Raw genomic sequence first — 14,408 nt, forward strand, 5'->3', positions numbered from 1 at the left:
TCTCAACACTTGGGGGAATGGTTAGCAAGAGAGGATAAATATGAATCTACAGCTTAGGGAAGACAGATGTTCTACTTTCATTAAGTATTCTGTGCAGTCTTAAGAAGGTGGCAGTGTTTGCTGATAGATATGTTAAGAATATTGGATCAAACAGTGCCTTATTACAACAGCATGGTTTCGTTCTACTTGAATATATTTAACCAATGGGAAGGCAAATTTTATGCAGATATGATGCTTGAAACAGCAGAGTAATTCTGTGGTTAATCAGTAGGTAAAAAAATGAACGTGTTATTTAGCTTTAAAAAGAGAGATGATGTCTGCAAATTATTTATGCAGTCCAACTCAAAATTACATGTCCATTGCTTAATAAATAAAAAAGTAGTTTTAAAATCTTGCTCACTTTTAATATCTTTAGAATGCAAACTCGAGATCACATAAATGCTCTCTTAGCGCAACAGGATACCTCTGGATGTTAGTGAAAATAAGCTATTACAAGAAATAGACAGGCTCATAATAAAGACTCAAGAATTCCCCCAGCTCTTTTCTAGAAGCTCTTTCTGATTAACCAGGATATAGGACTTTGAAAAATACTATGTTTATTTGGCTCATACAGAAATCTGAAGGCTGAATATTGCAGTCCATGAGAAGAAAAAATATTTTTTTATTTTCAGGCAGAAGTTACTGTTCTATGTCTAAGAATAGACAGAAGTATCCATTTTAACTTTTTAAAATTAATTGTTATTAATTAAATTGTTATTAATTAAATGTTAATTTTGAGTAGACTATATATTTACACCCAGGAAGAACTGTATTTTGATAAGAAAACCTGAGATTAGCTTTCATTTTAAATTGGAAGTTAAAAGATGCCATTTAATATCAAGTGAATAGGAAAACTCTAGTTACACGCAGTTTGAAGTTACTCTGCACAGAACACAAACTTCAGGTTAAAATCACTAGGTGCTTAAACAGAAGATGTTGCATATTGCATTTTTTTTTAAATAATCTGTAGTGATAATTTCTTCATATCTGTATTTTTATGCTGACTTCAGCTCTAATATAGCATGAAATCCATTGTTTGTTTGAATATTTTAGAAGCAGAAAAATACCTGTATAATCATTGCTGCTTTTTGTAACTTACTGTGCCTCAGAGCCACCAGTTCCCATTGCTCCACCTCAGCTGTCCTCAGTTGGTGCGACGTACTTGTGGATACAGTTGAACGCCAATTCCATCAATGGAGATGGACCCATTATTCAAAGGGAAGTCGAGTATCGAACTTCAAGTGGAAGCTGGTATGACATACAACCCGTGGACTCCACAAGCTATAAGATTGGGCACCTGGATCCCGACACAGAATATGAGATCAGCGTGTTACTTACAAGACCAGGTGAAGGAGGAACCGGATCTCCTGGCCCCGCTCTCAAAACAAGAACAAAATGTGCTGGTGAGTACTCAAAGCGATTGGAAATGTTGCGAGCATATTTCTAGGGTTGAAAATGTAAGTTATTTTATAAGCAGTTTTTACTATCTACCTTCAGCCAGCAGGCTTTAGGAGTTAAGACTGAATGCCTTTAAGTATAACATCTCAGCATTTGCCAGTATGATTTAAACCATAGCTGTTCATGCCTTAATGTGGTCAGCGTAACGTGCTGTATAGATGAGTGGCTTTTGCTTTCAGGTGTGCTGTATTCCCCTGAACACTCTCCGTTTCATACACCCTGCTCTTGTTAGTGTATGTTTGGGATGTCAGATCAGTTATCAGTTCCTCTCTCTTTTTTTTTTTTTTTTTTTTTTTTTTTTTTTCCTTCTTTTTTTGGCTGCTGTTCCAAGATTGGGAATAATTTTGTTTGGTTTGGATAAAGTTTACTTTTCCTTTTTTTAGTGTCAGGTATATTGCACTTGTAGGTAAAGTGGAAAAAGATCCTGTGTAACAGCAAATGTAGTCATTGTTATGTCTCAATTAGCAGATAAGGCTTAGCTGAGGACTGCTTTCTGGAGTGACTGACAGCATGTCTTTTCATTAAATGAGATAGTGTGATTTGTCATGTTGTATAGCAGTCTTGGCTCCTATTTTGGATGCTATAATTAATAGTGCTGACCTCTGACTGTAAAAAAGACACAAAGAAGACCTATTATACAAAAAACAATTGCACAGTAATCTTCAGGAAGAGTGGCAGGGATATTAATTTGGGATTCAGCAGCTCAAAAAATAATAGAGTATATTGTGACCTGGATTTATTTATTATTTATTTTATTTTTTTTGTCATTAGTGTTTTCCCCCAATATTTTGAATCTTCTTTCTGCTGCTGTAGAGCTGGTAGAAGATAGTCAGAAGTGTACCTAGAAGAAATGTGACTAAGCAAATGGCATTTGCTTATTGATCCTAATATTTTAAAGAACTGATTGATGTTGTTTGTCTTTTTAACAGTACCAGGAAAAAATATATATTTCAGCAGAAATAATGATGTATTTCCATTGCATATGCCAGTAAAGTTACTTTTCATAAAGTCACTTGGCCATCTACCAGTGGCTGAGTGGCATTCAGTTGAATGAATTGGTGTGATGCCAAATACAGAGTAAAAAATGGTTGCTGTCAGAATCAGTGTTATGTTTTGAAGATGCAAGCTTATATAAGTCGTAACTACATGATTTTTTTTTTCTTCCTCACATTGTTGGAAACAAGTATTTAATGAAAAATACTAAATGGCAGTACACAATAGAGGACTATTTAATATTTGTAAGGTTTTCTTCATTAGACTAAGAAAACAACAGTTTAGTCAAAACTGGGGCATAAAAATTAATTAGAATTCCCTTCAGGAGTGTTTCTAGGTCACTATGGCTTTCATAATAACATAAAATTATCTGTCTAGACAAGGTATGTATATATTTAGTACAGAAGTACTTCAAGCATTTTAAAATTAAACCAGTTTTTCTCATAGTTTGGTTATGTGCTTATCCAATGAGGTAATGTAACATCAGGTTCTGTGCAAGTGACCATGTTTGCACTGAAGGGTTAGAGACCGTGGTGGATTGATACCAGCCAGCCAAGTACCCACACAGCCACTCACTCAGACACCTCTGTTTGGGGACAGGGATAAGATAAAGGTAAGTGAGATTGACATAAAAGTAGTTTGACAGGCAAATCAAAAGCTCTGTGTGCAAGCAAAGCAAATAAGGAATTTGTTCACTATTTCACATCAGCAGGCAGATTTTTAGCTACATAGTGGAAGCAGGGCCTCAGCACACTAAATGGTTACTTGGGAAATGTCATAATCGTGAACATCCCCCCTTCCTCCTCCTTTCCTTGAGCTTTTATTGCTGACCATGGCATCGTAAAGTATGGGATATCCCTTTCCAATTTGGATCAGCTGTCCCAAATGTGTCCCCTCCCAAACTCTTGTCTACTCACTGCAGGGGAGGGGTGGGAGAAGTAGGAAACCTGGGCAAGAAAACTAACTCTGTCCCAGTGAGACCCAGTACAGAGAAAGAAATACAGAATGTTAGTTGTATTTAAGAACATCATATGCTTTCTAGTCGTTTCAGTGGTACGTACTGTTGAGTATTAAAACATGCATTTGATCTCGTAAAACACAACATACTGGAAGTATTTTATTACCTGGTAAAGTCTTGTAATACATCAGCATTATTTGTGTTTTCATTAAGCTAAACAGTAACCTTCTCAAATTAAAAGCAGAAAGGGATGTCTGACTGAAAAATTTAAATTGAATGATGATATTAAATCTGTCTCTACAAATTGCCTTTTTTATAGCAGAAGATACTGCTTTGAAGGTGTAGTGGTTATTGGTTAACTGTTAGCAAGTGACATGCTAATAACTGGCCCGAGGGGTTAAAGAGAGATGCTGATAAACTAATGACGGTATAATTAAGCTGGGTAGGAGTAAAATAATGCCAGTCTCCAAAGCATACCATAGAATTAATAAAACAGGAGTCTTTAAGAGAAGAGTCATTGCACCTTTTTAATTACTGTGATAATTGTATGCTGCTTGCCTGTTCCCTAGGGGTCTAGTGAACCACTCTGAGACTCCAAGCAATATGCTAGGCATTCAATAATCTTAACAGTTCTCCAAAGCATTTGAAATATCTTTTCATTTTAGCAGAATGAGATTATGCAAGCTTGTACTAGACAAGTCCTATCTGTAACTTTAGTAAATAAAAGCATCTATAATTAGAATGCAAAGAAAATGAAGAAAAATCATCTCTGTAGACTTGGCTGCATCATCCTCAGTGGAGTAGTTACGTTCTTTCTGAAGTGCTTTCCTTCCTTCTGATGAAATGTAATATAAATGTAAGTGCTTTTTCAGTGTAATGTTGGGGAAGGCTGAGGAATTACGTTCAGATCTGGTTTAGATTTAACCTAGAATGTGGAGTGCAGGTTTGAAAAAGAGGAGGCTAATGGATTTTTAGCAATTGTAAACCACATTTGAATCAGACTTACAAAAAAAGTTGTTGCTTTTTTTCCCCACTAGATTCAAGGTCTGAAACCAAGACCTCTCTTGTTTGTCTGGAATTTGAATCACCAGTTGCTGTGTTCAAAGCTCCTTCTTCCCACAGTTGTGTCATATGGTGTTACAAACTTAGAAGAGTGATGCTATTATAAAAACACTTTAAAAAACGGTAGGGATGTGTGGGGAGAGATGGGAAGAGGGGAAAGGAAAAAAAATTATCAGGAGATATATGACAGAACATTTCAGTTACACAGTATATCTCAGATTACTCTCATATACATTTTCACTCTGCATATTTGTAAAATGATAATTTCAAAATAGTAGCCCCAGTTAGAGTTCATCACAGTTCGGACAGCATTATCTGAGGAATAAGATTGCTAGCTTGGTGTCAGGCTCACAGCGCCCACCACTGCTATAGAGACTGTGCTCACCCACACTCTATCCAGCCATTGCTTGCAGCTAAATAGCTGCACAAATATTTGAACCAAAGAAATCATCTTATACCTAAGCACAGAACCAACAGCTGCTCTGCAACATGGGATATAATAAGTTCATGGATCTGAAAGTCAATGGTCATCAAACAAAACAAACCAGCCAACCAACCCTAGCCCTTGCCATGGAAGATTGTGAATCCTCTGGTGCCTGAAAAAAATCCAGAACCAAATCTCTAAATCTGACCCCAAACCAGCGGAATTATCCGTAATAAAACCTGAGTAGGCTAGTTTAAAGATTAATAGGAAAGAACGTGTTTTATAGTTTTCTTTTCCATATCAACATTTCTGTGGATAGAATTATTTATTTCTGTGCTTTGCAACAAGTTTCGTCTTAGACACGCACTGTACGATAAAAATCCTCACCCGCTATGTGTCCCTGCACTTTGAAGGTGAGACAACACCCAGTGAAAACTGAACTAGAAAACTCTGGTGAGATTTAAGAAAATGATTAAAATAAAAAAAAAAGACTTCCACAAAAAAAAAAAAAAATATGATGGACTATTCCAAAGTTATTTTTAACAGTTAGAATTCTGCTTCCCTGTGTTAAGATACAATTATTGCCCTGTATTTGCAAAAACAATTTCTGCCAATGTAACCAATGATTTTCCAGGCAGAGAATTCAGACATGCTCAATATATACAAGGAAGCAACAGGAATATTTTAATTAAAGTTGTTCTTCTTGCTGTCCCTTCTGCCCCTTCACCTGAGCTTGTCAGGAGGAAAGCTGTTACTCCCAGGTGTATTGAGCTCTTGTATCACTGCTGCAGGTTAGTTGCAAACTGTCTGTTACTCCTAGAAGACTTGTTACATCTGGAAGAAAAGAGCAGAGGAACTCTTTACATGCCTACTTCTGAAGATTATTCTTTTTAATCTTTTTTCTTCTCCCCACTGCTTTGGATCTAGGAGGTGGTTTTTCAAGATGCCAGAATTACTCCCCTACTTTTTCACTACCCACTGATAACCACTGGCACAGTGAAACATGTGCCAAAATGTTCACTGATGGAATGAGCCTTATCATTCCTCTGATCAAATAAGAGCTCATATCCTGGTACCAGGCCCTGAAAATGATCAGACGTGGACCAGACCCTGTTTTTCCCTGGGAATGTTAACTAAGTTCCCTGTTTCTCCCTTTCATTGCTAAAAGGGGGACAGGACTTAAAAGTATATAGGGTCTATAGCCAGTTAATAAAATGTATGGAAAATACAGTATTTGCATAGAAAACATAGGTTCACTCTGTTGAAAGCTGTAGCTTGATCCACAGCCAAAGTGTAAAACTCCAATCTCCCTCCAGCCTTTATTTCAGGGAGCCTGTACAATTTATACACTACTTCGCATCAGGTTGAAACAGACAAAAAGGCTGAAATGTGCAGGCTGTACAGGCTGGTGACTTGACCCAAGTCAGCAAGCTCCTGCATGCACAGGTTCAGCTGCTAGTACTCCATGTCACCGCATTTCTCCTTACACGTGCCAGGAAGCACTTGTCATCCATCTACAAGACGGACAGTCCTCAGGCCCTAATGTATCAGATTCTTTGTACTCAATCATTTTAACAGATGGTCTTCCCCATTCTCCACCCTCATATCTCATTCCCATCATCTTTTGTCATTAGTTTTGTAGTTAGTCTCTCCCTTTGACAGCGTCCATGCCCTGAATCTCAGTGGTACTTACTGCTTATTTCCGTGCCCTTCCCTGTTGAACATCAGTTAGGAAAGAGAAGTTCCTTCCTAAAAAGTTTCACAAGGTTGAAATGGGGGCTGCCTTTCACAGTTTTTGCTGGCTTCTTTGAATTTTGACCTTTTTGTCTCAAGAAAAGAGGAAGGATCTTTGTGTCATTGCAAATTAAATCCTTCCTTCTTATTCCTATACCTTGAGGGACTGCCTGTGAACAAGTTAAGGTTTTTTTTTCCTTTTTTTTTTTTTTTTTTTTTTCCTCTGGCATGTAAGGAAGTCTTAACATTGTTTAGTTTTGTGATCATGAGAGAATTCAACTGGAAGTCATACTGCAAGTACTTTTCTACAGCACTTAGCACTTTCCTTTTAAGTATGAACCAAGGTTGTAGAGCTGTGTTGTATCAGAGCTCAACCTGAAATCACAGGCACCTGAACCCTGAGGAAAAGGGTAGCAGATAACTTGCTATTTTGTTTTCTGGGTAGCAAAAACTTTTCCAGTTAGAAAAAAGGCTTTTCCAGGCAGAAAAAACTTTTCCAGCCATGGAAAAGTTCCAGTATTTCTAATGTCACCATCCTGATCTTGTTGCTATAATAAGCTTTAGTAGGAAGTTGTGTTGATTTATCACAAGTTCCACATTAAACTTCTACTTCATCTGTTGTTCTCATTGCAAAAGTAAATTACAATTTGAATATCAATCAGAAATTTGAAAATAGCTACTGTATCATCCTTTCTCCTTATGCCTTTCTGATATAAAAATGATTCCCATCTAAGGTTCATTTGCTTATAAAGGTGAAAACTAGTATTTAATTTTCTGCAGTATAGGAGGTGAATGAGTTTTTTGCAGTTGCAGAAGATAAGCTGATAAATTTTAACAGAATTCCAAGAAAATATTAACTAGTGGCATGCATGTCCATGTCCCCATGTCAGTTGTCCCTTTCTCTGATTAGAAATCCAAAGGAGTGTATCTCCTTTGAAAGGGCCTGATTGAAAAGACAAATAATGTTCAGCTGTGACTGTTACATGGAAGTTCTCCCTTGCCAGCCCCTTGCCTGGGAACAAACACAAAGCCGGTTCCTTACCAAGCTGATCTCTCTGTTCCTGTCTTCACAGAATCACAGAATAGTTGAGGTTGGAAGAGACCTCCAAGATTACAGAGCAGCTTTCCTCTTGTGTTATTGAAGATCATGGGTCAAGAAAAAAGCAAAGCAATCCAAATTCCTCCCTTAAAATCCACTTAAATCCAGTTCTTCTCTTTGTCTCGCAGTCTAAATTTGCCCTCTGGGGTTCCTTTAAATACAAAAAGCAAGAGAGCTGCAGTAAATGACAGCAAATGCAGCTGCAACAAATGCCACGTGTATCTTCAGAAAGGACAAGAAGACCTAGGGAACTACAGTCCAGTCAGCTTCCCCTTGGTTCCTGGGAAGATGATGGACCAGCTCCTGGAAACCAAGCACATAAAGACAAAAAAGTGATTGGCAGAAATCATTATGGGTTTGCAAAGGGGAATTCATGCTTGATGAACCCGATAACCTTGTGTGATGAAATGCCTAGCTTGGTAGATGAGGAGAGAGCAGTGGGTATTGTCTGCCTTGTCTTCAAGAAGGCTTTCAGCACGGTCTCCCGTAAGCTGGTGGGCAGACTGAGGTGGATTAGAAACTGGCTAATGGCCTAGTGGTGATGAGCGAGTGACATGAGGTCTTACTGGAGGCCAGTGAGGGGCCACAAAGGTGATGAAGGGCCTGGAGCATCTCTCCTGTGAGGAAGAGACTGGGAGGCTGAGGGGCTGTTCATCCAGGAGAAGAGGAGGCTCAGGAGGGAACTCCTCAGTGTCTATAAATACCTGAAAGGAAGGTGTAAGGAAGATGGAGCCAGGCTCTTTTCAGTGGTGCTCAGTGCCAGGACAAGAGGCAGAGGGCACAGGAGGCTCCCTCTGAGCATCACAAAACAGTGTAAGGGTGACTGAGCACTGGCACAGGTTGTCCAGAGAGGTTGTGGAGTCTCCTGTGTGGAGATCTTCAAAAGGCAATTGAGCATGTTCCTGTGCAGCTTGCTCATGCCCTGCTTGAGTGTTGGGAGTGGGGGATGTTTGGAGTAGGTCACCTCCAGAGGCCCCTTCCACCCTCAGCCACTTGATGATTCTGTCTTTCTCTCAAACCTGAGGAAAAGAAGCTCCCACCACAGTGCCTATTAAATTCTCCTGGGCTGTGCTTTCACAAGCAGGGATGTATTGTGAGGGCTGTGCTGTGTTCCTGTCCTTCCCCAGGTTTGAGTGAACAGCGAGGTAGAGCACGATGGAAATCTTTTTATTCAGAGGCTTCAGTTCTGCCACATCATATCTGATGCTTGTTCAGTTCTGTGGTTACCAATGATAGGGAGCAATCCACATTTCCTTTTAGAAAATAAAATGTTTTCAGGTGTCTGCCCTTTCATCCCAAGAGTGTCTTTCCTTTGCAGCGCTGATCCTGGGTCAGTTTCTCTGCTCAGTGAGCCTTCAGCCTCTGCACACAAACAAGTTTTGTAACATCAGCAACCAAGCAAGCTGGTGTTATGTAGAAATTTCTAATCCCTGCACTTTAGTGTCTTCACCAGTCCCCAAATACATATTTTTGGTTCAGTTGCAACATCCAGAGGTCTCACTGGAGGAACAAAACCTTTTCCCTCTCCACCACCTGAAGGGGAAGTACTGGCAGGAGGAGGACAGGCAGATTCCTGCCTAGATCTGGGTCTGTTGGCCTCTGACACACGTGCTGGAGTGTAACAGCAACACAGACAGCTTCTGGTGGTGATAAAGGACACAGAGTATGAAACCTGACTGTCAGATCAGTTTGTTTTGAGGAGCTACACATTACAATGCGGAGAAGCATTTAGGTTGGTTTTTTAGTTTCTTTGCAGGGGGAGGGCAGGGGGATACTTCTTTAATGGCAATTACATCAGAATAGAAACTGAATGTTTGTAAAAAGAAGTGTCAAGCAGGACTGTCTTCAGTCATGTGAAAAGCAGTCATATAAATGGAGACTTAGTTCTTCACTTTATTAGATTCCCATTTCAAAACATTTGCAGAGGAAGAAATTAACCTGCTCTTTGAGACAAATGAACCTTCACCGTTTTATAGCAAACCTGAGGGGCAAAATTATTAATTTCACATCTGCCAAGTAGAGGGAATGTGAAGAAAACATAATGACCCTTGTGAGAAAGTAGATAATATGATTTCTCCTATGACACTGCTCCATCTCCAGATTTGTTGCGGTCTCTTATTAATTATAAAGATAAGTTAAAAAATAAAATCAAAAAGAAGATTTTATCCAGCTTTGATTTAGAAAGGATTCCTGGGCACAGACTGAAAAGAAATCTAGCTAGTTGGTAGACCCAACACAATTGGCTAAAACAGAAGACTGGTATGTGGGCATCTTAAATAGAATTGGCAAACTAGGTACAGTTGTCCCAAATATTGATAGGGCATTCATTGGGATTATTTGGTTCTGAACAAAATGAATATGAACTGTTGCATGGATGCTTTGTTTTTCTCTTTTCAAAAGTATTGCTACTACAGATTAATGCAGATTTAAATAAATGCATTGGTAATCCATTATTAAAAGCAGTTTGAAACACTGAATAATGAATGCTTTGGAGATTGACGCTTTCCCTGTGAAGTTCCATAGGCTCCTCTTTGAGGGCAGTTTCCACACCAATTATTCCTAGAGTAGGAAGTGATGCCATACTGTGTTCCAGTTAGAGGCAAACTTCATTATTAATAGTGCTGGACCTTTGGCAAAAACATTAGTAAATGTGATAGGAAGGAATGCTTTTTCCTTTGACCTACCCAATGTATAAAGTCTCATGCAAAAACAGAAGGAAATCTTTGATACATTTGAAGTGGCCTAGGTATATTCTCTTCTTCAACTTTTGTCTAAAAACCAAAAAACGAATTCTGCATGATGCGAAGCTTTAGAAATGCTATGTTAACTCCCCATGCTCATGTCTATTATGTGTGCTCTGCTAATGAAGAAAATCTCCATTAATCTGGAGTTTTCAGAAATACAGGAAGCAGATTTATCGTAGCCTTTAAAGGAATGCCAAAGGCACATTATGCAGTGCTGTGATTGCTTTTGTGTGCCTCAGCCACTGTCTGACAGGAGGAGGCATTTCATGCAAGAGAGATAGCTAAAGATAACAACCTCATACTCTAATGTTTTTTGGGGACTACAGTAAAGAAAAATGGACAGCTATTTGAACACTACTTAGCAATCAAATATCTAAAGAAATAAACATAATATTTATTTAGACAGAAGTCTAAATAGCTAAGCCGTATCCTACAGTAAGTCTTACGATATTTACCTACCAAGCTGTGTGGAGCTTCACTGCAAAGATTTTGCTTTTCTTTACTGCATTTATTATCAAGAACAGCTTTCATAATTAAAAAAATAAAAGTGAAAAGGCCTGAATGAACTTCTAGGTCACCTGTTTTGGGAGCGAGGACAATAAGTGACCTCATGTAAAGTGGAAGTCTAGGTCCTGAAGGATCTGTCCACTAAGTATTGCCAGTTTAGGATGGTAATCCCATTTTTCCCTGGTCTCCATGTCTTTATGAGATACCTGCAAGGCAAGAAGCAGCACCCAATTAACCAGGAATTTGCTGTCAAATGGATTATTTAATGTTAGGCTTCTGTTTGCTTTCCCTAAGCCTCCTGAACAAGTGCACTAGCTTGCCTCTCTCTTACCTTCTGGAATTAAATTCTGGCAGGTCTATGTCGAATGTAAATTCAGGAGTTATTTGGTTGAAATTTGAGAGTGATTTTAAAAGGTATTGAGAGCTGCAAATGGATGTATAAACAGGCATGCTACTCTATTTTATTATTTTAGTGCTCTCCTTTTCATCTGAGAGTGCCAAATCATGTGCTGTCTGGCCCAGCAGCTTTGGCTAGTTGCAAAAACACCTAACTTCAAACTTCTGGTGGAGCATCTGGGAAGCATGAAACATCCACGAGTCACGTAGGACCACTGAACATTTACATTTTGAACCTTCTTGTTTTCTTTACAGAAAAATGGCTTACAAAAAGGGAAGTCCAGAGGTTTGCAGAATGAAAGGTGCATTAATTGTACCCTGCTTTAAAGAAAAACAAGCAATGATGCCACTCGAGTGCTTGGTTTTTCTTTGTTTTTTCAGTGACTGGGAGGCATTTTGTTTATTTTTTCCACTTATGTAGAGTTACTGTGCACAGAATTTGGTCAGACTTCCTGAATGTCTCTAGGAAGAATAGCTGGTGATGTCAGTTCTGGTTTTTCTATTACTACTTTTTGCTACAAAGAAAAATTACAGCTTTATAGACTAGGCACCTACTTTGAGACCTGAAATCAGGGAAGATCCTGATAAGGAAATATCCTGAATTGAAGGAAAAATAAAGTTTCTCTTTCTTGTCAGGCTTCTGGGACACTGCAGTGTTGCAAACAGGTAATTCTGTCCTACAGTCCAGTGATTTCTTCTGGTCAGCAAATCTACACTGTGTTTCTGTTTAAAATTTTACAGAAAAATAAAGCTGAGAAAGTTCAAAGAGTGCTAGACTTCCATTTCTGTACCTTTAGAAGAGAAGTTGCTTTTTGGTATCTCATCTAATTATTGATTTGCCCTGCTTGTGCAGGGAGCAGCATTCATGAGGAACTGAGATTTTTCCAGACTCTTTTATAGGTAATGTCAGTTTGGGGGAGGAAATCTGCTATATGTAATTTTCTAATTCTTTGGACCTAAATGACTGGATGGATTATCACCCAAAGAAATTAACACATTTGACTGCAAAGACAATGATCAAGCAAATGCTTGCTTAAATATCTGAAAGGAAATAGGAAATAAAATTGGGAAATGCGGTGCATGACATTAATGTGAAGTACTGTATTAATAAAATGGAGATTAAAATAGGACTGCCAATAAAGTTATGATTTAGGGCTCTTGCATTTCGGTGTTCATGTTCTTTCATCTATGGGATGATCTTTTTTAGAATGAGAAGTATGACCAATCATCTAAAATATTTTTAACACTCTTCAAAGTTACAGTCCTTACATCTCTATTTAGCTGTCTTTCAATGTTCACCATCCTTGGAGATCCTTTTTATTATCTTAAATATATTTTAAAAACATCTGTGCTTTTAGTTCATGCTTATTGATTCTGTTAAGCTCAATTCAGTGCCTTGTAAAGAAAAAAAAGGGGGGGGGGTTCTTTTAGGAAAGGGAAAGGTCAGTTTCATCCATTAATTCATGATTCATAACTGCCCAAAAGCTCTCTGAAGGTGTTTTGGTCTAGAAACTGTGCTGTAGAAAATGATGTTTAGAGTGGACTGTTATCTTTTAGTATTATCCGTATGGGAAAATACACGTAGAGCAAAAAGGCAATAATAAGTGTTTACTCCTGACATGCAGAAGTGCCTTTTCATTTCTAGAAATTTATGTACTTTGGAAAAAAAATCAAGCTGCCTGTCAGTTGCTCTTTGTTTTGACTGTTGCTGCAGATGTTTTGTTTGCAATTAGCTTAAAAAAAATAATTTTAAAAAAATATTCAATAATTTACTTAATTACTGTTGTACAGTGTTGTATTTGAGAGGATGACCTGATGTGTAACTGGCATGTTTGGCCAAGTAAATGAAAAAAATAACTTTTAATGACCTGAGCATAATTATAGATGACTTTGGAATGACAACTGGCAAAAAATTGTACTATAATTAAATTTCCATTATAAAAGTTTCATCTTTTTTTGTCTGACATGCAAGGCTAGATTGTGAAGAGTATTCATTTATAACGGGAAGAATTAGAGAGCTATAATTTATAATTCAGGATAATCAATGAAAGCATTTCTTTTGTCAAGGAACCTTTCACTGGCAGATAACATTGCATTGTTAGTTGCTTTAAAAAGAAACCAAAAATTCTTTGCTTATTTATTTAATTTACTGCAAAAGGAGATGAAAAATTCAGGTGGTTGAATCAAGTCTTGCAGTAATTCAGAGTAATGTTATACAGACAGGGCTCCTCAGCCTGTTTTTTCTTTTTTTCTTTAGCACCATTAACCTTGTCTTGGTCTAAATCTAAGACTCCTTGAAGGCCATCTTATCAAGGTTCTGTTTAATCTCGAACAGAGTTTCTAATAGAAGAAGTGAATAATTTATTTTGTTTTACAAACTTTCTTATTATTGACTGAGATGGACGCTTTGCTGTCTTGTACGGGTGTCTCAGTACCCTCCTCATAGCTACATAATCTTTCAAAGGAAGCTCCAGCAAAGGTTAATATTTTTTTAAAAGTTTTTGTCAACATTTTTTTTAAAGACCAATGCCAAGCTCAGAATCGCTCTGATTTAACTAAAAGATGCTTGATCCTTCCTTGCACTCATTTGAACTCTGCATTTACCGGAGTATTTTGTATGCTTTTCTGTTACTTCTTTAATTAGACTTGAGGCTACTCATCATACAGTAATTCTTCTTACTCTGTTTATTATTTAAACAAAATGTCATTATTCACAAAATGCGATTCTTACACACCCAGAAAGAAGGACTCTTGACTAAGCAGAAATGTCTTGGTTTTATGTCTGAATCCGTTCAAACAATGAATTTCTTTCTGGTTTATTAACATCACAGAAGAGTTTGGTATGAATTTTCCAAAGCTAATTTATTTTATTCTGTACTGCAGCGACACAAGCTCTGCTAAACAGTTAACATACAATATTGTACTGAGTACCTAGAACAGCTGCCTTGAAAATAAGTTATTTTCACAATGATAATTTTCAAAAACTGTCTACTA

General features: G+C 37.8%; 1 protein-coding gene across 11 annotated transcripts in view; it reads left to right on the forward strand.

Moving 5' to 3' along the window:
• PTPRM (protein tyrosine phosphatase receptor type M) overlaps nucleotides 1–14,408 on the forward strand; it is a 480,584-nt gene that overhangs the window by 198,132 nt on the left and 268,044 nt on the right. For all 11 annotated transcript variants that reach the window (XM_035316805.1, XM_035316797.1, XM_035316798.1 and 8 more), the window contains exon 7: nucleotides 1,149–1,442. In XM_035316805.1, coding sequence (XP_035172696.1) covers nucleotides 1,149–1,442 — 294 coding nt within the window. The remainder of the gene's footprint in view (nucleotides 1–1,148; nucleotides 1,443–14,408) is intronic.

This window comes from Oxyura jamaicensis, chromosome 2, assembly GCF_011077185.1.
Source record: "Oxyura jamaicensis isolate SHBP4307 breed ruddy duck chromosome 2, BPBGC_Ojam_1.0, whole genome shotgun sequence".
NCBI classification, from domain to species: Eukaryota; Metazoa; Chordata; class Aves; order Anseriformes; family Anatidae; genus Oxyura; species Oxyura jamaicensis.